Source organism: Hyla sarda, chromosome 6 (assembly GCF_029499605.1).
Source record: "Hyla sarda isolate aHylSar1 chromosome 6, aHylSar1.hap1, whole genome shotgun sequence".
In the NCBI taxonomy this organism is placed as follows: Eukaryota; Metazoa; Chordata; class Amphibia; order Anura; family Hylidae; genus Hyla; species Hyla sarda.
In genome coordinates, this window is record NC_079194.1 from 272183180 (window position 1) to 272210223 (window position 27044).

Below are 27044 nucleotides of genomic sequence, written 5' to 3' on the forward strand. Positions count from 1 at the left end.
TAAGAATGATAATATGAATTGTGATAATCATTACTTTTGATGTCCTAGAGGACTATGTCGTATACTGATATTTAGCAAACAATTTTTAAATAAATTATATTAAGAAAATGCAAATTTTATGGCAATAATATAAAAAATGTCATTGTCCAAACTCTGGAATACCCCATTAACTATAATTGATATTGTATAACAATTTTTTTAAACTTTTTTTTTTTATTTGCTTAGTTTTGCATTTTTATTATTTGATCTTATAGGAGCACCTAACACTGCTGAACTGAAGATTTGTAGAGTAAACAAGAATTCTGGAAGTTGCTTGGGAGGGGATGAGATATTTTTGCTATGTGATAAAGTGCAGAAAGGTACTGTATATTCATATATGTATTTAATGTTTCTATTTGTGTGTTGCTGTTGTACATATTTAAGCTTATAAGGGCTGCTTTAAATCTATGTTAGGAACTTAACTTTTTCTGCTGTATCTTAGGAGCAGAACAAAGAAAATGACTGTGACTAGCTGCATTTGATGGATTCAATTGACAATAGTTTGTTCCAGCATTTTACTAAACCAAATAGTGCTAGGCATGCTTAGGAAGGATCTGTGCTTGTCTTGGGGCTAAGTTTTATTATTACCATAACGATTTGGCTGTCTTTTTGTGAGCTGGCTATTTCCTGTTGGAGTTTCCTCCCTTCAACTAAAAGTCCAATAATTACTTGTTTGTAGGTGTGTGGTCCCTTTTCTCCCTTCCACAGATCAGCCACCCACCCAGTGAAACACACCTGTGGTCCCTTCAATGCCATAGACCAGTGTTTTCTTACTAGAGTGCCTCCAGCTGTTACAAAACTAATTCCTTGCAGAATAATCTCCCTTCTAACCCAGCGGTCGCTCCATCCATTGAAGCAGACAGGTTCCCTTTCATCACCTGACTAGTGATGTAATGTCTCGGGGCTCACTGCAACCTGGGAAAACCTGAGACAACACTAATTTCATTGCTGTTGAAAATTAACTTTGGGGAAAAAATATGAATGGCGAGACCACCTGAAACAGAGGTACAAACATTATATTAACGAACTACATTAACTTTACAGCCCCTGTAGCACAGTCAAATGAAAAAAATTTCTGCAATACCCCTTTAATAGAAATGGTCTCAGAGGCTCTTAATGGGATATCCAACACACATGTAAAACAACAGCAACTAGTGGGTATTCCACCCATAGACATCTTATCCCCTATCCAAAGGATAGGGGGATAAGATATCTGCTTTTCGGGGCCCGCTGCTGGGACCCACCCGTGATCTTGGTGCAGCACCCGCAATTCTGTGCCTGGCTGCTGCTTCAGTCTCGGAAACCTCTGAGTTTCTGGGACTGGAGACGTGACGTCACGCACCCTCAATTCAGGTCTATGGGAGGGGGAGGGAGCCCTCACGATCAGACATAATATCCCATATCCTTTGGATAGGGGATAAGTTGTCTATGAGTGGAATACCCACTAGATGCTTTTTCTCCCATGAACACCTCTTAACATCTATCCACAGTTAAATTAAATAAAAAAATCTATAATTCTAATTAGCATTCCAGTAAAGAAGATATTGAGTGTATCCTTTTGTAAAGTTTACAGTTTGTAACAGATTATTTACAGTGTCCTCATGGCAGATAGGGTTACTAATACTATTTACAATATCCATTGTTTATAGCTCAGCCTCATTTTCCCTACACAATGATTACTGCACAGGTCAGGTCATGGAGCATACACAGAAACCTCTCCCATACAAACAAATTGGGTCTCATCCAGACTATTCTATTATGCTTATTTCCATGGTGACTTGCTGTAAAGCCTACCACTGCTGATTTTGAGCCAAAGCCAGAAGTGGATCCTGTAGGAAGAAGTCCTTCCTTTTTATATTTCCAATTCCTTCTGAATACACTTCTGGTTTAGGCTCAAAAACTGCAGTGACAGTTTAAAAATAAAAATAAACACCAGAAAAAAACCTGTGTGAAAACCTAGCTTTAAAGGGATATTCCCAGCTCAGGTTTTTATGCCCTTCCTTCGCTGCACCTGCTCTAACTTCTTGCTTCTTATAGGGCGAGAGATTCATACATGACTGACCAGTAATGCACAGTGAAGATTTATTATGCCATAGTGTAGTATGCTAATCTGTCGGGTACGGTGATAAGCAGCATGGAATAGACTGACATGTTCCCGCTGTGCGCTCTGATTGCGCAATAACAGCGCACAGCAGGGACATGTCCCTCCATTCCCCCCCGCTGATCATCTGTCAGGAACGGAGATGAGCAGCGGGGAATGGACTGACGTGTCCCCACTGTGCGCTGTTATTGCATTAGAAGATGAGGAGCAGGCAGCGAGGGAATTGTTAAATATGCACATTGGGTGAGAATAAAAATTGTATATACAAAGTCGGGGAGGGGGGAATAAATTTATTATCCACAGTAGAAGTTTAAAAACCCCGCCCGGAGCCCTCAATGGCCTCTCTATGCTGGCCATTCAGGGCTCCCAGTAGGGTATTTGAAAATGAAAGTAAAACACACTCTATACATTGCAGGGGAGTTGAAAATACAACACGCTCCCCTGGTTAATAACTTTTGATTGCATCAGCTCTCAGAAGTGAGACTCAGTTCGATCAATCCCTCAGCCCCAGTACTGCTGTCAAGGATGGGTGCGGATAAGGCCTTAAAGAAGTAGTCCAGTGGTGACCCAGTGGTGAACAACTTATCCCCTATCCTAAGGATAGGGGATAAGTTTGAGATCGCGGGGGGTCCGACCTCTGGGGCCCCCTGCGATCTCCTGTACGGAGCCCCGACAGCCCTCGGTAAGGGGGCGTGTCGACCTCCGCACGAAGCGGCGGCCAACACGCCCCCTCAATACAACTCTATGGCAGAGCCGAAGCACTGCCTTCGGCAATCTCCGGCTCTGCCATAGCGATGTATTGAGGGGGCGTGTCGGCCGCCGCTTCGTGCATGGGTTGACACCCGCTATCTGGCCGTAGAGCCTGGCCCCCGTACAGAGAGATCGCAGGGGGCCCCAGCGGTTGGACCCCCCGCGATCTCAAACTTATCCCCTATCCTTAGGATAGGGGATACGTTTTTCACCACTGGACTACCCCTTTAAAATGTGAGTGACTGCTGCTGTATACTGCTGAGTGCCGACACAAGGAATACACACCAGACAGAATGTTGGTATAATATCTCCTTCTCAGCATACTGGCTGAGGAGCTGCCCCAAGGAGTTCTGTTTATTACACGGGAGTGCATTGTTTTTACATTTGACAAAAAAGGGGAGGGTTATCACTTCAAATCATAATGTTATATTTTGATTGGTTATTTGAGCTTTGTCTCGGTATGTATTAGCATATTTAAGCATTTATTTCTTTCTTGGCCAAAGTTCATTTATGCGGCTCTTTCACTCTGAAACTGGAAAACCCCACATCTTTGCCCTTCTATACAATCTGTATCTTCTTCAAATGTTTTGTCCTCTGATGTCTCATCTCAGGCTTCCTGGCATCATTCCAAGGTCTTCATCTTAGTTGCAAGCAAATAGCAAGCTGGATATATATGTAACAAATGTTTTTTTTTTTTTTTCTCAGCATTAGAAATGGCATATATAAATATATAAGTATTAATATACAGTGATCCCTCAACTTACAATGGCCTCAACATACAATAGTTTCAACATACAATGGTCTTTTTGGTCATTGTAACTTGAAACCAGACTCAACATACAATGCTACGGACAGTCCAGATCTGTGAAACATGTCAATGGCTGGAAGAACTAATCAGAATGGGCATCTGTATTACTGAAGCGCATGCACTGACTGGCTGCCTGGTATTGCCCCCTACAGTACAGGGAGGTACTGCATGTTATGTACTACTTTTTTTTTACCTGTGCCAGTGATCGCTGCTCCAGTTGAGGGCGGCTCCATTTTACCTTTTTTTTGGGACACTGTATGTACTTATATAGGACCCTGAAGAAGCTCATGTCCTCTACATAGACAGTGATTTAAAGCTCCCAGCAGCTCCTTCTTACATTTATATGTAAAGACTTGCTTTATCTCTATATTAGTTATCTACTTATTTTTCTTTAATCCTCACTTTTTTTCTATTTTTGGATGACGTTTTGGTGGCTTCAGAACCAATTACCAGTTTTCCATAGAGTTCTGGTCTAACATACAATGTTTCAACATACAATGGTCATCCTGGAACCAATTAATATTGTAACTTGAGGGGCTGCTGTATATTGATCGGCAGTCAGAATCATTTTAATCAGCTTGTCACTACTACCCCCAACATGGAACAGAATCTGCTAAATGTTTTTTACTTTTTTCAGTCCTTTTATGTAGACTTCACTATGTGGCTGCTTGTGCTATAGAACAAAAGGGTATAATTTTATAGAACAAAAGGGTTTTATGTACGAGTCCTGCTTTTTTAAAAAGAGATAAAAATTAAATGTAAATGAATGTAAAGTGTAATTTTCAAAACCCCCAAAAACTTTCATATTTTTCATTTCCTAGAAGACATTGAGGTTGTGTTTGTACATGGAAACTGGGAAGGACGGGGATCATTTTCGCAAGCTGATGTTCACAGACAGGTAGCTATAGTTTTCAAGACACCTCCTTACCAAGACCCAGAAATCCGACAGCCTGTAAAAGTCCATATGCAGTTGAGGAGGCCATCTGACAAGGAAGTGAGCGAACCAATGGAATTTCAGTATCTACCATATGAAGGTATGTTGAGGACATTATTAGAGACTAGCAAATTTTTGTTCATTTTCACTCTTCTGACCATCACAAATAAAACCTGTTATAAAAAATATAAATATATATAATATATATTTTAGTATTACACACAACATATATATACACACACACTTTCTATAAAGACAACTGCTTAATTTAACTATCTGCATTACACTGCGCCACTATTGCAAAACGTACAGAGACGAAGTTTCTGGCTAAGATACACAGCGTATATCTGAGTGCTGCAGCTCCCCTTAACGGCGGACTTGGCTTTGGTGCCGAGTGTAAGCACCCTGTCAATCAGATATTATCTGCCTAACCTGAGGCAGGGGTGTGGAATTTTTTTTTTTAAACTACTTGTCCAAGGGATTAAAACGGAGCAGAATCTATTTGTCCCTCATAACAATCCACTTGTCCTGGTACAAAATAATTTTAACCCAAATAGTATGTAAATAAGGTCTTTTATTAATAAATATAAGACAGACCAGTAGGTCAACCCATTAGGTGGATAGGGTCCCTGATAAGGAAGTCCGTCCCATTAATGGAATACTGCAGTGCAAAATAACTTATCCTGACCGCTGGGAAACCCTTCCACCCCAATCTCTTGTAAGGGACCCCGGCAGGAATGGGGGCTTGTCCACATGACGCAGCGACCGACATGCCCCCCCCCCCCATGTATCCCATAGATACATGGAGGGGGCATTTCAGCAGCAGTGTCATGCAGGGATGGAACATTCCCTTCATGCCGTCTGCTGGGGCCTCATGCTGTCTGCTGGGGTCTCATACAAGAGATGGGGGGGGGGGGGGGGGGTTGTCCCAGCGGTCAGACCCCCGCGATCTATCACTTACGGGGATAAGTTATTTTGCACTACAGTATTCCTTTAAGTAGGTAGTCCCCCTTCAGGTAGGTATGTCCCCTTATCAGGTAGGGATCAAGTAGGGCCCCCTGCTCCATTATGTTACCCCCCCCCTTTGATGCCCCCTGCTCCATTATATTCCCCCCCCCCCCTTGATGCCCCCTGCGTCATTATATTCCCCCCCCCCCCCTCTCTGATGCTCCCAGTGTCATTATACCCCCCCTCCCTTCTGATGCCCCTCATGTCATTATATTTCAGCCCAACCCCCCCTCTCCTCTCCCACATTATTTACCAAACCTCCCCTCCTCTCTAATCCCCTGCTACCTGTACTCCGGCCCCATGTGTGCTCCGGCTGGCTCAGGGGCTCGGCTGTCACTTTTGTTACTAGACCGTTAGGAATATAGTTTTACCCTGGTGATCAGGCAGGTCCTCATAATGGGCAAGTTTATCTCACTCACTCTGAATTCACACAGGTGCGCTCACACTTACTGTACTTGCATCTCCCTGCAGCAGTCTATAACGAGCCTTCCTTGCGGGGATGCGCGCGATAGGTGACGTCATCACAGGCGCCGCACTGGACGTTAGCGTCCCGACGTACTGAGCTGCATTTGTGATGACGTCACCAATCGTGCGCATCCCTGCAAGGAAGTCTCGTTATAGACTGCTGCAGGGAGATGCAAGTACAGTAACAGTGTGAGCGGACGTGTGAATTCTTCCGGCATTTAACGCTGCTTGCCCGAAGCAGGGCTAAATGCCTGTAGAAATCACCTGCCCGGCGTTCCGGTACTGCTTGTCCCGGGCGTCGGGCGATAAGAATTCCACATCCCTGCTGAGGACAGGCCATCATTATCTGATATTGGTGATATATGGTAAAAGCACCAAAATGTTTAGGTAGCAAACAATTAGAAATAGAAGTTTGTGTATAATAAAGGATTTGTCCACAACAAAAAAGATAAATTCTCCATGGCTGGGGGATTTGAAAAAAAAAATAAAAAAAACTGCTATTTTCGTGAAATCACTGAGGCAGAGTTCCATCGTGGCTCAGTGGGGTAATTCCGGCATGGCTGGCAGGCTCTACTAGCAGAGCATCGATATGATTGATAAGTATAAGCAATCTAATAATTGCTTTTTAAAATTACGAACTGCCTAAACAAGAGAGATTATTTTTGTCTCCTAAAATATGTAAAACAAAAAAAATTAAAATCCAATTTACATCAAAACTGTACCAATAAATGCTATAGAACATGGTGCGGAAAATAGGCCCTTAAACTGCCCCATAGATGGGGGGAGAAAAAAACGTATGGAGTCTGAATATGCAGTTTTAAACATGCTTATTCTGCTTAACTGTTTAACCATGTTTTGTGTGAGGCCAATTTAGCATTTAGATTATACTTATAAAATTACTCTGGCCAAAGTTAATCGCTCAACTAGAGTCTATTATGCTCTGAAAGAAAATATCTTTTAGTCAGCTAAACTCTATGGGGGAGATTTATCAAAACCTGCCCAGAGGAAAAGTTGCCCATAGCAGCCAATCAGATTGCTACTTTCATTTTTAACAAGGCCTCTGCAAAATTAAAGAAGCTGGTTGCTATGGGCAACTGGGCAATTTTTCCTCTGGGCAGGCTTTGATAAATCTCCCCCTATATTTACAGTGGTGCCTGGAAGTAAACCCTTTAGGGTTTTTTAGTGTTTCTGCATAAATTTTACCTAAAACTACATAATTGGTTATGCCATCAGTAGTCTTAGGCCCGAAAATCCATTAAAGGGGTACTCTTATAAAAAAAAAAAAAAAAAAAAAAAAAATGTTTTCCATCAATCAACTGGTGCCAGAAAGTTAAACAGAATTTGTAAATTACTTGTATTAAAAAATCTTTACCCTTCCAATACTCATCAGCTGCTGTATGCTACAGAGGAAATTGAAGAATTTGAATTTAATAGAAATTATTTTCATATCTGTTTAACTTTCTGGCAACAGTTGATTTAAAAAATAAAAATAATAAAGTTTTCCACCGGAGTACCCCTTTAAGTCTGTAGTTACCAGACTAGAAAAAAACTGGTGTTGCTTTCCATGACAACCAGTCACGGCTGAGCTTTTGTTTTACCAGACCTGTTTGAGATATAAAAACTGAGCTGTGATTGGGTGCTATGGGCAGCAAAGTGTTTTACTATTACAGTTTTTGTTTAACTCCCCCAATATATGGTCTTCACCACAAATGTTGTATTAGGTAACCTAAAACACTGAACATAGTCTCTTGAAAGGAGCCGGTCAGCTTTTTCATGTTGCCCAGCATGGGCATACAGGTAAGATTCCTTAGAACACCTAACATCTTTTCTTATAGAGGACCTGTGGCCAACCCTGGAAAAAATGTAGATTATATTATCCTTAAATATATATGGGAGCCCTGATTGCGTGTGTGTGTGTGTGTTTTTTTGTTGTTTTTTTTTTTTTTTAAAGCTTTTTGATACACCCTTCCGTTCCGAGATATGAGGTTTGATAGTTTGTCTGACAGTTCAGGGAATCGGTCAAATGGGCGTGAACCTAATTTTTATAATGGAAGTACATATAAGGTTATGGACGCGATTATACAGTCATAGTATGTATATAAGGCACCCCTCAATGTACAATATTCACACCCCCTGACTGTAAAATCCTACCCATCTCCTAATATTCACTCCCGTTTTTAAAATGGAAGTTCATGCCCATCACCCTCATATCTCAGGAACGAAAGGACATATCAAGAAACTTTAAAAGGAGTTTGATCAGGACACTTTAAGCTATTAAATGGCAGTAAAATTACAATTTGTTTGGGTAGGCCACATGCCATCTTTCACATGTTTCAGGGGTTAACCTCTAAGATTATTTCAATGTTTTTAATACATAAAATTTTACTTTACCTCACCACTTCACCACAAAGTAGAAATTATGCAATGCTTTGTGTCTTGTATGTTGTTATCCAGGTGATCTACATCATATTGACGAAAAAAGAAAAAGAACTTTGGAAAGTTTCAAGCATATTGTGAAAAAAAGCCCTTTTGCTGGTAAGATTGTTCCTGCAATTGGTGTCTGTCACCAAAATATGTTTAGATTATATACATGCCATTTACATCTGTTAATAAGGATAAATTGTCAGTTTAGACAATATTAATACGTGAAACCTGGCATGTGGAACAACCTTTAGAGGCCTGGACGTGTTTCAGGAGAGTAATAACATCACAGATTATGGATACTAGATCTATATGGACAGAATGCTGATCCAGGGATTTATTCCGATGCCATATTTGGAGTCTGGAATTTTTTCCCCTTGGTATGAGGCAATTGGCATCAGTCTCATAAGGTTTTTTGCCGCCTTCTGGATCAACACAGTACGGACAAAATAAGGATATAGGTTGAAGTTGATGGACTCTGGTCTTATTTTATCCACCTTAAGAACTATTAAATTAATGTAGGTTTACAGCTGTTTCGCTTGGAGAACCACACTTCCTTAGACCTAGACCACGCATGATGTACACCTGTATAAATCTTTCCTTTTGGGATGTTGTCTGTAAAGTTGCTTTTACATAAATCCTCACTCCCCCCCCCCCCCCCCCCTTGTATCAAAAAAAGCGTGATCTTAGTACTTTGACCAGTGTAGTGACCATAGTAAAAATACATGTAAAATGCAGCAACTGGAACTAAAACCAACAGGGGAGAATGCATACTTAAAAAATTTACATTTGATTTCTGATTTTTAGGGGCTGAAGTAAAGAATCAACGAAGAATTGCTGTTCCAGTGCGGAGCATTACAAAAACAGGTGTGTTTTGTAGGATTTTGGTTAGAGTACCTGTCACAAAACTAAACTTATCATATTGTTCCTTATGTAATTTTAAGAAACTTTGCAATTTACTTGCTGTTAACCCCTTAAGGATGCAGGGCGTACATGTACGCCCTGTACCCGCTCCCCTGCCATGACGCTAGGTCATGAGCTGACCCCACATCATATTTGGTTGGGATCATCAATGGTTGGGACCCGTGTCTAATGCCTGACATCACTGATTGCGGGAATTCTGCGATCAAAGTTGATTGCGGCATCTAAAACTTTAAAAAAAAAAAGCATTCCCAGCAGCTTAGCATAGCTGATTGAGACCACCGCGGTCCCAATCGGCTGAGGGGACAGCTGGAGGGCCCATACCTGCCTCCTCACCGTCCGATCTGTGTCTTGATGCTCCAGCCAGGCACTACAGGCTGAAGCAATCAAGCATAGATGACACTGATCCATACTATGCTATGGCATTGAACAGTGTATGCAATCAATGGACTGATTGTTATAGTCCCCTATGGGGACTAAAAAAAGGTAAATGTGATGTAACGCCTTCCATACTAAAAGTTTAAATCGCCCCCCCCCCCTTTTCCCAAATTCCATATAAAAATATGTAAGCAAAATAAACATGTAGTATCACCACGTGCGTAAATGTCCGTACTATAAAAATATAATGTTAATTAAACTGCACAGTCAGCGGCATATAAGTAAAAAATATACTAAAATCCAAAATTGCGTCTTTTTGGTAATTTTGTGTACACTAAAAAAAGTGTAAAAAAACGATCAAAAAGTCCATGAAAAAAAATGGTACCAATAAAAGCTACAGACCACGGTTCAAAAAATGTGCCCGCATACATCCCCATGTACAAGAAAAATAAAAAATGTATAGGGGTCAGATGACTATTTTAAATATATATAAATCTTTTTTTTTTTTGTCAAATGAAATAAAATCTACATAAATTGGGTATCGTTGTAACCATATGGACCTACAGAATAAAGATAAGGTGTAATTTTTACCAAAAAGTGCACTGCGTAGAAACGGAAGCCACTAAAATTTACAAAAATTTTTTTTTTTTTCAATTTTGTTCCCCAAAGTTTTGCTGTAGATTTTGTGGTGAAATGACTGTCATTACAAAGTAAAATTGGTAGCGTGTAAAACAAGCCCTCATATCGATCTGTAGGTGGAAAACCTCAATACGTTATTATTTTTTTAGGTGACTGTTCTGTTAGGCAGGAGACCAAACTCAGGAAGTGGGTGCACAGCTCTAGCAGGCTTCAGTGACGTCGCACCTGCTGGGGGACACCCACTTTCTCCTGCCCAGAGCTCACACAATGTGAGCAAGGGGAAAGGTATGACATAGAGCTTTTTAAAGGAGATATCCCATGCAGCAAAGAAAATAAAATACCTAGCCATTCCATAGTATATTCACCTACCACCTCTCTGACATGTTTGTGATTTTTTTTTTTTCCGGCCCCCATTCACCGTCTATTCAGCTCATAAATTCCAGTTACTTCCTGGTTATGGTGGCTATGCCTGTGATCTCAAAGACTACATTTCCCTGCATGCACTGCTCACATTTCCTGCTCTCAGCTGCCTGAGCAGAGAGCTTACCACCCCTAACTTATGTTAGTCACTCCCACAGCTCTGCTAGCTCACTCCCACATAGCACTGAGCTCCAATCATAGCCCTATACAGCAGGGTGGCCACGAGGAAACAAACTAATCTCAGTGCTCAGAGAGAGGGACCCTGGAGTTGAAGCTGCAGTTTTACACTGTAAAATCACTCCCTCCTCCTCTCAGTGAAACAGCTTTACAGTGGCACAATCACCTCCCCCCTTCTCTGCCCTGCACTCCTCTCTCCCCAGTGCTCAGTGTGACAGCTCTACTCTCCCTCCCCTCCATTCTCAGTGTGACAGCTCTACTCTCTCCCTCCCCTCCATTCTCAGTGTGACAGGTCTACGCTGGCAGCTCCCTCCCCCCTCTCCTCCGTTCTCAGTGTAAAAACATTAGCAAGGAGAGGGGAGAGAATCAGCCTGTTTGCACAGGGAGCTCTCTGCAGCACAGGGGTTTTCTGGGTAATTGTCACGTCACGGCCCCCGGGATGCTGCTGATAACAGCCTGAATAGGGGGTCGCAAGTCATGAAAACCTGGAACAGCTGAATTTCCTGTCAGACAGAAGAATGCAGAAAAAGCTTGTTTCTAAGCAGCATTGGTAATGGAAGTGATTTACAAACCTATATAACTTTACATTCTGCACTAAAAGCTGAACAATTTTTTACTGTGAGACTTGTCCTTTTAAGATTGGTAAAATTTAAGGGCAGGAGGGGTGTTAGGAGTAGATAGGGAATGTAATCTGAGTTGGTTTAGAAAAGGTTAGTTTAGAAAAGGTAGTTTAGAAAAGGTAAATAGTTTTAATTAAAATAGGAAAATAAAACTCTTTTAGTACAAGGGCACAAGCCTTTTGTACTAATCACCTGATGAATTGAGTTCCTGCCTTTACTCAGTTCAACAGGCAAGCAGAAGATGACAAGGCAACATGTTGACAAACAATATTTCTTTGAAGTAAATATTCTATTGTCACATGTAGAGTTAAAGGCAATGGCCAACTTTGTGCTGACACACACACACACACACACACACACGATACATACATCCTTAGTATTTTTCCTAAATACAAAATTAAAAAGTTGCTTAAAGTCTTCATCATACATGTCCTACTGTTTAGCTGCCTATCAGACAACGTCATCCCTCAGACTTTCTTCTCTCTGTGTTAGAGATGACAGCAGGGGGAGGTCTGTGGGTGTATAGTATGTGATCTCCCCAAATTGGGCAACACTGTAATCCTGCTGCTAAGCCCCATTACTGCTGAACGGGCAGAGGTCATTGATAAGCCTCTATTGTGTTACCAAGCTAAGCATGTGTACCATGAAAAGTGCCTGACCTACATACTAAGTGGAAACTAATATTATTGTGTTCTGAACACTGTCCTACATAATAAGTTTGGATACGCTATCCCATAATAGGCTGGGATACAGTGAATAAATCTGTCTCAAATATCATGGTACTTAACTTCTTAAGGACTCAGCCCGTTTGGGCCTTAAAGGAGTACTCCGCCGCACACTTTTTTCCTTTTATCCCGTCCAGGCTGCAAAATAAAAGAAAACACACTTTCTCTTACCTGCCAACGAGCCCCTGGAGCTCCGGTACATGTGTTCGGTCCCCGGGCTGTATTCTTCTTACTTCCTGTTAGCCCGGCATGTCACACGGAGCTTCAGCCTATCACCGGCCGAGGCGGGACATCGCTGCGACCGGTGATAGGCTGAAGCTCCGTGTGACGTGCCAGGCTAACAGGAAGTAAGAAGAATACAGCCCGGGGACCGAACACCTGTGCCGGAGTGTACCGGAGCTCCGGGGGCTCGTTGGCAGGTAAGAGAAAGTGTGTTTGATTTTATTTTGCAGCCCGGATGGGATATAAGGAAAAAAGTGCACGCCGGAGTACTCCTTTAAGGACAATTTTATTTTTACGTTTTCGTTTTTTTTCTCCTTGCCTTCTAAAAATCACAACTCTTATATTTTCATCCACAGAGTAGTATGAGCGCTTGTTTTTTTGCACGACCAGTTGTCCTTTGTAATTACATCACTCATTTTACCATAAAATGTATGGCGCAACATTTTGAGTGGGGAAAATTTTGCTAATTTTGTACACTTTATGGTAAAATAGACCTGTTTTCTTTATTCTGTGGGTCAATACAATTAAAATGATACCCATGTTTACATACTTTTCTATTATATAGCTTTAAAAAAATCTAACATTTTTTTAAATCACATTTGCATATATAAAACTTATAATAATTTTTTAGCAATTTTATTTGGAATAAAATTTTATAAATAAGCAGCAATTTTGGCCTTTTTTACATTTTTATTTTTACGTTCACACTGTTCACCGTACGGGATAATTAACATTATATTAGTTCGGATATTTACACATGCGGCGATACCAAATATGTTTACTAAAATAAATACCAAATGGCGTGTTAAAGATTTTGTTCCCCCGTTCTGCCCACCCATGGTAGTCAGGGCAGAACGGGGAACTGTGGTGTGATTGGCGGTGGAGGTCCCTTGCCTGCAGCGATCCTGCTGACTACAGAAGCTGGTGAGTTGTTGCCAAGCAACATCTGGAGGGCTACAGTTTGGAGATCACTGTGCGGTGTTTCCTAAACTGTGGCCCTCTAAATCTTGCAAAACTACAACTCTCAGCATTCATGAGCAGCAAATGGCTGTCTCGGCATGCTGGGAATTGTAGTTGCGTACCTGCAGCCGTTGCATAACTAAATCTCCCATCATGCCCTTTGGCGATCAATACATGCTGGAAGTTATAGTTTTGCAACAGCTGGAGGCACACTGGTTGGAAAACCTTCCATTAGGTTCTGTTACCTAACTCAGTATTTTCCAACCAGTGTGCCTCCAGCTGTTGCAAAAGTACAACTCCCAGCATGCACGTCTGTCAGTGCATGCTTGGGTTTGCAGTTATGAAACAGCTGGAGGTTCCCCCCCCCCATGTGAATGTACAGGGTACATTCACACGGGCGGGTTTACAGTGAGTTTCCTGCTTCAAGTTTGAGCTGCAGCAAATTTTCTGCCGCAGCGCAAACTCCTAGCAGGAAACTCGCTGTAAACAACCGCAACTGCGAATGTACCCTAAAAACACTACACTAGCACATAATAAAGGGTATAACACTACATATACACCCCATTACACTGTCCCCCCCCCCCCCCCCCCCCAATAAAATTGATAAACGTATCGAAGGGCAGGGTTTCAAAAACGGAGCCTCCAGCTGTTGACAAAACAACTCCTGCCAGCATTCCCGACAGCCACTGACTGTCCAGGTATGCTGGGAGTTTAGCAACGGCTGGAGGCACCCTGTTTGGGAATCACTGGCATAGAATACCCCTATGTCCACCCCTATGCAATCCCTAACTTAGTCCTCAAATGCGCATGGCGCGCTCTCACTTCGGAGCACTGTCTTATTTCAAGGAAAAAAAGTAGGGCCACATATGGGGTAAAGTTGGGGTCTACACCTGCCTGTTAGTGTAACATTTTTTTTTTTTTTTTTTTTTTAACCACACTAACATGCTGGTGTTGCCACATACTTTATTTTCACAAGAGGTAAAAGGAAAAAAGACCCCCAAAATTGGTAACTCCATTTCTCCTGAGTATGGAAATACCCCATATGTGGGCGTAAAATGCTCTGCGGATGCACAGCAAGGCTCAGGAGTGAGAGCACTATGTACATTTGAGGCCTAAATTGGTGATTTGCACAGGGGTGGCTGATTTTACAGCTGTTCTGACATAAACGCAAAAAAATAAATACCCACGTGTGACCCCATTTTGTAAAGTGCTGTGCAGGCGAACTACAATGCTCAGAAGAGATGGAGCTCCATTGGGCTTTTAGAGAGAAAATTTTATGAGAATTGAAGGCCACGTGTGTTGCCAAAGCCCCCATGGTGCCAGAACAAAAGACCCCCCCCTCCCCCACATGTGACCCCATGTCACGGGGGGGGGGGGCTTTGTAAACAAATTCTCTCTCCAAAAGCTCAATGGCGCTCCTTCCCTCCTGAGCATTGTAGTGCGCCAGCAGAGCAATTGACCTCCACACATGGGGTATTTCCTTACTCAGAAGAAATGGGGTTGCAAATTGGGGGGGCACTTTCTCCTATTACCCCTTGAAAAAATGTAAAATTTGGGGAAAAACCAGGATTTTAGTGAACATTTTTTTTTTTTTTTTTTCATTTATACAGCAGACTTTACCGAAAAGTGGTCAAACACCTGTAGGGTGTTAAGGCTCACTGGACCCCTTGTTATGTGCCTTAAGGGGTGTAGTTTCCAAAATAGTATGCCATGTGGGTTTTTATTTTTATTTTTTGCTGTTATGACACCATAAGGGCTTCCTAAATGCGATATGCCCCAAAAACCATTTCATTCTCCAAAATCCCATTGTCGCTCCTTCCCTTCTGAGCCCTCACACCCAGAGCACTTTACATCCACACATGAGGTATTTCCTTACTCGAGAGAGATTGGGTTACACATTTTTGGGGGGCTTTTTCTCCTATTACCCCATGTAAAAATTCAAAAACTTGGTCTACAAGAACATGCGAGTGTAAAAAAATGAAGATTTTGAATTTTCTCCTTCACTTTGCTGCTATTCCTGTGAAACACCCAAAGGGTTAACACATTTTCTGAATGTCATTTTGAATACTATGAGGGGTGCAGTTTCTATAATGGGGTATTTCTAATATGAAGGCCCTTCAAATCCACTTCAAAACTGAACTGGTCCCTGAAAAATTCTGATTCTGAAAATTTTGTGAAAAATGTGAAAATTGCTGCTGAACTTTTGTCTTCCAAAAGTAAAAACTTGTCAACTTTATGATGCAAACATAAAGTAGACATATTGTAAATGTAAATCAATATATAATTTATTTGGAATGTCTATTTTCCTTTCAAGCAGAGAGCTTCAAAGTTAGAAAACATGCGAAATGTTCTAACTTTTCATGAAATTTTTCATGAAACAAAGAAATGATGCAAGTATTGATGAAAATGTACCACTATGTTAAAGTAGAATATGTCACGAAAAAACTGTCTCTGAATCAAATTCATAAGTAAAAGCATCCCATGGGGAGTTATTAATGCTTTAACCCCTTAAGGACACATGACATACTGGAACGTCATGTGTCCGCTCCCGATCTATAACGCGGGACCCATGGCTAATAGCGCGCGGCATTGATCGCGGTGCCGCGCGCTGTTAACCCTTTAGACGCGGCGTTCAAAGTTGAACGCTGCGTCGAAAGTGAAAGTATGCCGGTTAGCTCAGTGGGCGGTTTGGGATAGCCGTGGCGAAATCGCGGCATCCCGAACAGCTTACAGGACAAAAGGAGAATCCCTACCTTCCTCCTCGCTGTCCGATTGCCGAATGACTGCTCAGTGCCTGAGATCCAGGCATGAGCAGTCAAGCGGCAGAATCATCGATCACTGGTTTCCTATGAGAAACCAGTGATCAATGTAAAAGATCAGTGTGTGCAGTGTTATAGGTCCATATGGGAGCTATAACACTGCAAAAAAAGTGAAAAAAAGTGAATAAAGATCATTTAACCCCTTCCCTATTAAAAGTTTGAATCACCCCCCCCCCCCCCTTTTCCCATAAAAAAACAAAACACAGTGTAAATAAAAATAAACATATATGGTATCGCCGCGTGCGGTAATGTCTGAATTATAAAAATATATCGTTCGTTAAACCGCACGGTCAATGGCGTACGTGCAAAAAAAATATTTCAAAGTCCAAAATGGTGCATTTTTGGTCACTTTTTATATCATGAAAAAATTTATAAAAACGATCAATAAGTCCTATCAATGCAAAAATGGTACCGCTAAAAACTTCAGATCACGGTGCAAAAAATTAGCCCTCATTCCGCCCCATACGCGCAAAAATAAAAGTTATAGGGGTAAGATGACTATTTTAAACGTATTAATTTTCCTGCATGTAGTTTTGATTTTATCGTACTTCTGGAAAAAAATCATACCTATATAAGTAGGGTATCATTTTAATCATATGGACCTACAGAATAAAGATAAGGTGTCATTTTTACCGGAAAATGTACTACGTAGAAACGGAAGCCCCCAAAAGTTACAAAACAGGGTTTTTTTTTCCAATTTTGTCTCACAATGATTTTTTTTTCTGTTTCGCCGTAGATTTTTGGGCAAATTGACATGTCATTACAAAGTAGAATTGGTGGCGCAAAAAATAAGCCATCATATGGATTTTTAGGTGCAAAATTGAGAGTTATGATTTTTTAAAGGCAAGGAGGAAATAACGAAAATGCAAAAACTGAAAAACCCTCGGTCTTTAAGGGGTTAAAGTAACAGTGGTCAGATGTGCAAAAAAAATTTGTGGTCCTTAAGGGGTTAAATCACAGTATCCCACAGCAGTAACAACAAGAAATTTGAAAGCTAGGAGCCTCTGACTGCTGTCACTCTGGAGCCACACCCAGAAGCATCTCAAACAGGATCCCTGTATGGGTAGCAGCTGTCCCAGCAGACCAAATGGCTCCAATGCAGGGCACCAGGGGGTCAGGCAAGTATGCATACTGCCATGGCCGTAAATGTTGGCACCCCTGAAATTTTTCAAGAAAATGAAGTATTTCTCACAGAAAAGGATTGCAGTAACACGTTTTGCTATACACATGTTTATTCAACTAAACCAAAAAAGGAGGGAAAAAAAGCAAATTTCACACCAAACTCCAAAAATGGGCTAGACAAAATTATTGGCACCCTTGTTAATATTTGGTTGCCCACCCTTTGGAAAATTAACTGAAATCAGTTGCTTCCTATAACCATCAATAAGCTTCTTACACCTCTCCACAGGTGTTCAATGGGATTTAGATCTGGACTCATTGCTGGCCACTTCAGAACTCTCCAGCACTTTGTTGCCCTCCATTTCTGGGTGCTTTTTGAGGTATGTTTGGGGTCATTGTCCTGCTGGAAGACCCAAGATCTCAGATGCAAACCCAGCTTTCTGACACTGGGCTGTACAGTGCGACCCAAAGTCCATTGGTAATCCTCAGATTTCATGATGCCTTGCACACATTCAAGGCACCCAGTGCCAGAGGCAGCAAAACATCATTGAACCTCCACCATATTTCACTTTAGGTGCTGTGTTCTTTTCTTTGTAGGCCTCATTCCTTTTTCAGTAAACAGTAGAATGATGTGCTTTACCAAAAACCTCTATCTTGGTCTCATCTGTTCTCATGACGTTTTCCCAGAAGGATTTTGGCTTGCTCAGGTTCATTTTGGCAAAATGTAGTCTTGTTTTTTTTATGTCTGTGTCAGCAGTGGGGTTGTCCTGGGTCTCCTGCCATAGCGTTTAATTTCATTTAAATTTCGACGGATAGTTTGCGCTGACACTGATGCTTCCTGAGCCTGCAGGACAGCTTGAATATCTTTGGAACTTGTTTGGGGCTGCTTATCCACCATCTGGACTATCCTGCGTTGACACCTTTCATCAATTTTTCTCTTCAGTCCACGCCCAGGGAGATAAGCTACAGTGCCATGGGTTGCAAACTTCTTGATAATGTTGGGCACTGTGGACAAAGGCAAATCTAGATCTTTGGAACATTGAGATATTTTTCCGCAATTTCGGTTCTCAGGTCCTCAGACTGTTCTCTTCTCCTCTTTCTGTTGTCCATGTCTAGTGTGGCACATACAGACGCACAATGCAAAGACTAAGTGAACGTCTCTCCTTTTTATCTTCTTTCAGGTGTGATTTTTTTTATATTGACCACACCTGTTACTTGCCCCAGGTGAGTTTAACCCCTTAAGGACTCGGCTTATTTGGGCTTTAAGGACTCAGACAATTTTATTTTTACGTTTACTTTTTTCCTCCTCTCCTTCAAAAAATCCTAACTCTTATATTTTCATCCACAGACTAGTATGATGGCTTGTTTTTCGCGCAACCAGTTGTCCGTTGTAATGCCATCACTCACTTTATCATAAAATGTATGGTGCAACCCAAAAGATACTATTTGTGTGGGGAAATTAAAAAGAAAACTGCAATTTTGCAATTTTTGGAAGATTTCATTTTCACACCATACAATTTATGGTAAAAATGACATGTGTTCGTTCTTCTTTGGGTCAATACGATTAAAATGATACCCATGATAACGTACTTTTCTATTACTGTTGCGCTTAAAAAAATCGCAATCTGCTTAATAAAATTAGTAAGTTTAAAATCCCCCTATTTTGAAGACCTATAACTTTTTCAATTTTCCGTATAATCGGCGGTATGAGGGCTCATTTTTTGCGCCGTGATCTGTACTTTTTTATTGATACCATATTTGCTTATATAAAACTTTTTTAATACATTTTTTTTTTTATAAATGTTTTTGGGAATTTTTTTTATAAAAAAGCAGATATTTTGTAAAAATTTTTTTATTAAATTTTTTTACATTCACACCGTTCGGTATCATTAACATTTAATTTAATAGTTCGGATATGTACGCACGCGGCGATACCAAATATGTATATAAAATATCTTTACACTTTTTGGGAGTGAAGTAGGGAAAATGGGACAATTTACATTTTTATTGGGAGGGCGTTTTTCACTTTTTTTTTTTTTTACTTTTTTTTTTTTACTTTTACACTTTAATAGTCCCCATAGGGGACTATTTATAACAATCATTTGATTGCTAATACTGTTCAGTGCTATGCATAGGACATAGCACTGATCAGTATTATCGGTCATCTTCTGCTCTGGTCTGCTCGATCGCAGACCAGTGCAGAAGACCCGTGGAAGGCAGTGGAGGCAGGTGAGGGGACCTCCGTCTGCCGTTCTGGATGATCAGATCGCCGCGGCAGCGCTGCGGGCGATCTGATCATCCATTTTAGTGACCGCAATGCTGCAGATGCCGTGATCTGTATGGATCACGGCATCTGAGGGGTTAATGGCGGGTCCCTGGCTGCTATGAACAGTTGGGACCTGCCACGCATGACCTAAGCATCGCTCCGATGCTCCTGGTTATGTATAGGACATAAATGTACGTCCTGGTGCTTTAAGTACCAGCTCACCAGGACGTACATTTATGTCCAGCGTCGTTAAGGGGTTAAAGGAGCATCACATGCTTGAAGCAATCAAATGTTTCCATAATTTTGAAAGGGTGCCAATAATTTTATCCAGCCCATTTTTGGAGTTTGGTTTGACATTATGTCCAATTTGCTTTTTTTTCCTCCCCTTTTTGGTTTAGTTCCAATACACAGAAAGGGAGTAAACGTGAATAGCAAAACATGTTACTGCAATCCTTTTCTGTGAGAAATACTTCATTTTCTTGAAAAATGTCAGTGGTGCCAACATTTACAGCCATGACTGTATAGTCAGCAGTCCGAGCCTTACACAAAAGGGACTGAGAATGGTACCCAGGGAATAAGGTAAAGACTTAGTCCAATACAGATGGTTGAGGTAAGCAGCACAGGTTCAAATTGGCAGGATGGCCTACATGAGTCAGTAAGATTTCAGAAAGGGTCAGGCAGAATTGGAGACAAGGATGCTGGCAGTAGTCTATTGCCTGGTAGCTATTAGAGATGAGCGAACTTACAGTAAATTCGATTTGTCACAAACTTCTCGGCTCAGCAGTTGATGTCTTATCCTGCGTAAATTAGTTCAGCCTTCAGGTGCTCCGGTGGGCTGGAAAAGGTGGATACATTCCTAGAAAAGAGTCTCCTAGGACTGTATCCACCTTTTCCAGCCCACCGGAGCACCTGAAGGCTGAACTAATTTATGCAGGAAAAGTCATCAACTGCCGAGCCGAGAAGTTTGTGACGAATCGAATTTACTGTAAGTTCGCTAATCTCTAGTAGCTATCATACACTGGGATCGGACATTTGGGGGAACTGTTACTTTTTACCTAGGTTCCAATGTAATTATTATATTCTCTTTCTCAGAACCGTTACCCACACCTATTCGGAGAGACCCTCCGGTGCCTATGCAGATGACTCCATCAATCTCTCAATTCTCTAATCCTGTGGTGAAAACTGACACTGGAAATTCTGTACCTCCTCTCTTCACTGTAAATGTGAATGATTTCAGCAACCTGGGATTCTCCCCTCTACCTTCTGTACTACAGCCTTCAGCATCAGTAGAGGAACGTCTGGACTCTGTGTTAGACTATACACACTTTACAGATGATGGAAATCTTGATATAGTTAACATGCTGCAGAATGACCCTGACACTCATTGTACAAGTCTTAGTTCTATTGACAATAGTGATTTTGGACAACTTCTCAGTGAATCCCAGTCTTCAAGTGTTCTTTCACAAGGTCTTCATGAGAGTGGAACTAGCCAGAATACCCTTATGGCTTATCCTGAATCAATTACTAGGCTAATGGCCACTGGACCCAGTGAGGAGGCAGGTGGAAATGAGAATTCAGAAAGGCTTGACAGTGCACTAATGAATGGAATTTTTGACTTGCAGCATGGAGAATCATTAAACTCTATGTTGGATCTTGACTTTGCATCTTTCATGGGCTCCATGAAATGAAATGTATTTGTATGAAAGCACTATACACAGCAGAATTAAAGCTGAGCTACATACATTCACATGCCTGGATCAAGAGGATCGAGAGCAGAGGTCTGCTGAAACACAATAGTATTGCTGTCATCTTGGTCATACTGGAACTCAGATTGTGCTGGCCCAGTCATTGTGGAATTAACATCAGTTTGAGAAGAAGTTTGGTTTTAAAAAAAACTACCATGGGGTCTGTAACTGATTGCAGAAATTGGGCTTTATACATTTTATAGAGGAGACAAAGTTTTCATCAACCTTTTCTTTTTTTGCACTGTTCTACCCAAATTCATGAGTTTACTTTTTGAATGCAGGCTTTTAAATGAACTGTCAAATTCCTTTTTGTCTTTATTATGTTTGCTATTCCTTGGTGGTTTTACTGTATGTACTTCTGTGAAAGAACTGCTCCAGGAAAAGTTTTTCTCTGTTCAGGCATTACCATGGTTAGGACAAGCCATCTGCCCTACTCTTCCCCTCTTACTGATGGGGTTTATCTCCCTGATAAGATGCTGTTTCCGTTGCCTGTAGCTGTTTAAAACAGCGCTTGCTGTGTGGATTGAAAGTCAGTCTGTTACTATGAAATGTTTAATGTGAGTCTGGTCCACGCAGCAATCTCTGTGTAAATCTACTAGTCACTTTGGGGAGTACATTGGGGGAACAAGGAAAGCCACCTAGTAATACAAGGAGAAGGACATTTGTTTATCTTCACCATGAGAAAAGTAAGGGAAAAAAAATTATTCGCCGGAGTAGATCTGTATTAGCCATACAGATCTACTCTGGTGAAGATTTTTTTCCCCTTACTTTTCCACACAATTTTTTGCAGTTCTTGAGGCAAAGCCAGAAGTGTATTCAAAAGGAAAATATAAAGGGAAACAACGGAAATACACTCTGCTGGATGCACTTCTGAATTCGGCTCAAATTTGAGTGGCAGTTTTCCAAAAATGCCAGAAAGACCTGTGTGGAAACCTAGCCTAAAGCTTACCTGTTGTTTTAGATAGCTTATCTGTAAAAGTTATGTCTATATGAGGAGTAGCACTATTTCTTGTCATTATATAACTTGTATATGACCTCTTCCATCAGCTTTTTGCTCTGCTAATTCTACTCTAGTTTTCAGTTGTCCCTGAGCTAGTGGTTGACACTAGCCTCTCTGTCTTCTACACTAGCTTCTCGGTCTATACACTTTTATATGTATACACACACACAGATCCTGCTCTTCTATATCTATACAGTACACCCTAAGAAGCAGCAGCATGGAGGACATTATAGAGCAGTAGTAAACTGTTTAAACTGTAGATCCTTTGGTGAGATCTAATAGTTAGATCTCTTTGCAGTCTGTCTCATCTCTCTGAACCCACTCATCACCCCTCTCCATTGTATGAGCAGTATATAACTTGGTGTCTTGGTGAGCTCCTAGAATTGAGCTAATTTTTGAGTTCATGAAAGATAAGCAAAGGGAAGTGTCTGATAAGAAGAGAAAGGAACGCTTTGCAGAATGTCTTTTATGCTCTTATACTATGATTTATGCAAAGTTTTTTGAAGCCATGACCATTTGTCATATATTTTGGACAAACCAGCATGTATGATATTCTATATACTCACTAAAAATCTCTTTATAAATGTTTTAGTTTGTGTGCTGATTTGTTACAAACCAGTATATTTTGTTCTCTTGATGTATCATATTTATTTTACCTTTTTATTTTTCTTAAAGGCTCAGCTACAACATTTCATTCTATGAGATTAGCAGAGCATTAATAAACGACTAATGCAATCTTCAAATGTATGAAATTGACACCAATAGCCGTAATATTATAAAAGTCAGGTAATCAAAATATTAATTTCTTAACAGTGTAAGCATTCATTCATAGGAGTCACAATGACAAACTAGAAGCCCCTTATGAACCTGTATGTCTACTTACCTTCCTGTGACTGCAAGGACACCCAAAGTAAAGTTTATGTATTTTTATTTTTTTATCATTATTGGTATATAAATTTTTAACTACATCATCATTACCCATAAGGGTATCTTAAATGAATGTAGGACAGGCACAGCAATACTGAGCACCACCGGTTATAATTGTGCTTAATGTTCCCCGAGCCGTGGTGTGGACAACTTAAACACGGTGATGTCTAAACTGCTGTTGGTGGTGCTATCTTGTAGTGCACATAACACAATGTAAACGACTTCTCAGAAAGAAAAAGATGCATTCACCATGTCCGCTAGCAGGAAGAAACTTCTTTTATTAGTTGCGGTGTAGTAACAAGCGATACCCTGGCAGCCAGTGCGGGAGTGTGTCCAGGGTTTTCTAGAGGATTTTGGGTTATTGAGGGTGTTTCCTTTGTTGAAAATTTTACCAGCGTCGAAGTGGGTTTTATCTCGGAGATATTTTATCAATTTTCTGTTCTTTAATTGTACTCTGTAAGGTTATTGGCTTATTGTCGTGTTTTTTATTTTATTTTTTTTTAAACTTTGTCTTTGCTGTTCAGTCATTCTGGTGCGAAGTTCCAACTTGGCTTTCCCTAGTTGTTCTGTTACTGTGATGTAATCTACTTCATTTTGTTCAAACACCAAATTCAGCATATTTAATGAATATTCTTAGTGAATCTTATCCTATTTGGCGATTAAAGTTGGGGTTATCTAGAAACTGTGAGAGCTCCTTGTAATTTCGGAGCCCCCTTGGGACCCTTCCACACTCCTTATAAGACTTGAGGGAACGTATGGTCCAAAATAACCTTTAGTTCTTTACCAAGGTCGACGTCACTGACAGGTGTGGTCTGACGAAGCCAGCATGCGCGGGGGAAACAACTGTCACACTTGAGAAGTCTGCAGCATCCTGCACACACTCCCGCACTGGCTGCCAGGGTCTCGCTTGTTACTACACTGCAACTAATAAAGAAGTTTCTTCCTGCTATAGGACGTGGGGAGTGCATCTTTTTTTTTTTCTGAGAAGTCGTACCCATTAGGGTATGTTCACACACTCAGGCTGTTTTGGCCTTTAAATTCTATGAATGCAGTTTAAAAACAGAGAAAGTGTGAACACATTCTCAGTGAAGAGTAAGCAAAGTAACAAATTGAGCTACCATTGGGGGGAACATCATCATAATAAATATATAGTGCGTTGTTCACCCCCCCCCCCCCATTGTAATTCTCTGCCAGATACCAACCAAACAGCAACAGTCTGATGTTACCAGGGTGGGCAAGGACCAGCTTGTTACCGCCTAGACCCAGAAGCGTTATTTTTGATGCCTGTTGGTATTGGCTCTTCCCTGTAGCGGTGGTTACCTGAAGAAGAATAATTGGGGGTTAGTGCAAGCTGTTTTTAGGGCTAACACTAAGCACCGGCTTAGTAATGGACTCCCTCTATTAGCCAGCTTCCACCTCTAAGGCTGTACAGTGAATAAAATAAGAAAACACATTTAAAAAAAAAAAAAAAATTTTATTCTAAAAAACTCCCCCCTCAAGCCCTCGTTAACCATTTTATTAAGATTAAACAAAAAAAAACTGCAGGTTATCAAGGTAGTCCTCTGCATGCATGGATCTAAAGTAAGAACACAAAAAAATAGCTTAGTACATATATGGCGCTCTCCCCTCAGCAGAACGCCTCTAAAAACTGTTTCCAAACAGGGAGCCTCCAGCTGTTGCTAAACTACAACCCTCATAATTTCAAGACAGCCTTTGGCTGTCAAGAAATATTAACTTGGCAACAGTGAGCCTCCAGTTTGGCAACAGCTGGTGTCTCGCTTTTCCTAAACTACAGCTCCCATGATGGGAGTTGTAGTTTAGGAACAGCGAAACTTCATCTGTTGGTAAACTACAACGCCCATGATGGGAGCCGTATTTTAGGAATAGCAAGACTCCAGCTGTTGTTAAACTACAACTCCCATGATGGGCGTTGTAGTTTAGCAACAGCTGGAGGCACCCAGTTCCAAAATTACAGCTCCCATGATGGGAGTTGTAGTGTAGCAACAGATGGAGTCTTGCTGTTCCTAAATTTCAACTTCCATGATGGGAGTTATAGTTTAGGTACAGTATAGCCAAGGAAGCCCGCACATCTCCCATCTGCCCATTCCGCAAGACTAAAACCAGCATGGCCTCACTGTAAGGGTGTGCGGCATGGGCAGGTAACTAGCAAGCCAGGGAAGTGAGCGGCAATGTGCATTGTTGGCCGGCCAGTTTTCCAGCGGGGAAGAGTATGTCTGTCAAGTTAAAATTTCCCGCCGGCAGCTGTGATTAGCCGGTTGGTCCCAGCCAATCAAGGGACCTGGCGTGAAATATGAACTTGCATAAAAGGATAGAATAAATCAGCATGATCTAATAAAAAGGAGCCCGAGCTGGTATCCCTCTGCAGCCGCCCAGGACTCCCACAGCAGGGCTGCGGAATGTGCAGGAGCTGTCCCTGCCATCCCTTACCGCTGTGGGCTACTCCTCATATCATGTACTGCTGTGCTGAGGGATGGCAGGGACACTGCTCCTGCACATTCCCTGGCCCTGCTGCGGGAGGCCCGGGTGGCTGCAGAGTGATGCCAGCCCATACTCCTTTTATCAGATCATGGCGCTACTGATATATTGTTCCCCTACTGTAATTTCATATTCCCCACCGGGTCCCGTGATATGAGCCAATCACTGCTGCCGATGGGGGAATATGAAATACCACTCTCCAAAGCCCTTTTGTAAGCCAGGTCTGGGCTGGCTTACATTTATAGTGTTTTGGAGGGATTGCTCCTTTTTGTTTGACTTTCGCACTTGATAAATCCCTGACCACTGCAAAGTAAAAACTGAAAATCACTTTTGTAAGATTGTTTGTAGCTTTTTGCCTACAGCCCAATGTCCCACAAAAATCTGCTTACAGTGAAGAGGTACTTGGCAGGAGGGTAGCCTGGCAGGTGGAAAATCAGACTTGGATCCTTGCCGGTGCAATCCCACGGAGTCTTGATGTATTTTTCAGTATTGTCTTTATTATCAGCATAAAGGCAGTACAGTATAGGACAATGCATTTTGGAGGTGTGTCTTCCTTCCTCATGTCCATTGCGCCGGAAAGCATCCAAGTAGTATTTTCCACCTGCCAGTGAGGCTAGCTCTGCCAGACAACCCTCCTGCCAAGTACCTCTTCATGGTCTCCACACCACCGCCACAGCGGGACAGACGGCTGGCTGCACCCCGATATCTAGTATAATAAAGCACCTTCCAGTGTTGTGCCTGCCCGCACAACCAATCCAGGTGAGCAGGCATCGAGCCTCTAATACCTTCTCTCTACATCCAGCTGTCTCTAACCCCTGCATTTACCGCACTATACGAGTGCTGCTCTTGTTCTTTTTTTCCTCTCTATATACAAAAATCTGCTTTTTGTGCAACTTTTGTAAGTCTACTTGGATTACTTCTCCTTCGTATTGACCCCATACTTGTTAGCAAAAATAACCTATCGCCAGTTGTGTACATGTTACATGCTAATTTTGTGCTGTACATTTTAAACATTGCATTTTATAGGTAGTGACAAAATGGACTGAATAAAGAAAAATGGGCATCACTTTTTTTGTTTACAGAT

At 41.4% G+C, this 27044-nt stretch overlaps 1 protein-coding gene across 2 annotated transcripts in view; it reads left to right on the forward strand.

Annotated features, from left to right (window-relative positions):
* The window catches only part of RELA (RELA proto-oncogene, NF-kB subunit), a 55965-nt gene extending 32256 nt beyond the window's left edge, over positions 1-23709 (forward strand). Inside the window, exons 7-11 of one of the 2 annotated variants that reach the window (XM_056527307.1) lie at positions 255-359; positions 4523-4732; positions 8560-8640; positions 9334-9393; positions 20885-23709. In XM_056527307.1, the coding sequence (XP_056383282.1) occupies positions 255-359; positions 4523-4732; positions 8560-8640; positions 9334-9393; positions 20885-21480 (1052 nt within the window). In that variant the 3' untranslated portion in view covers positions 21481-23709. Of the gene's footprint in view, positions 1-254; positions 360-4519; positions 4733-8559; positions 8641-9333; positions 9394-20884 lie in introns of both variants that reach the window. The other variant, XM_056527306.1, reaches the window with a different exon arrangement.
* Positions 23710-27044: the final 3335 nt, after the last annotated feature.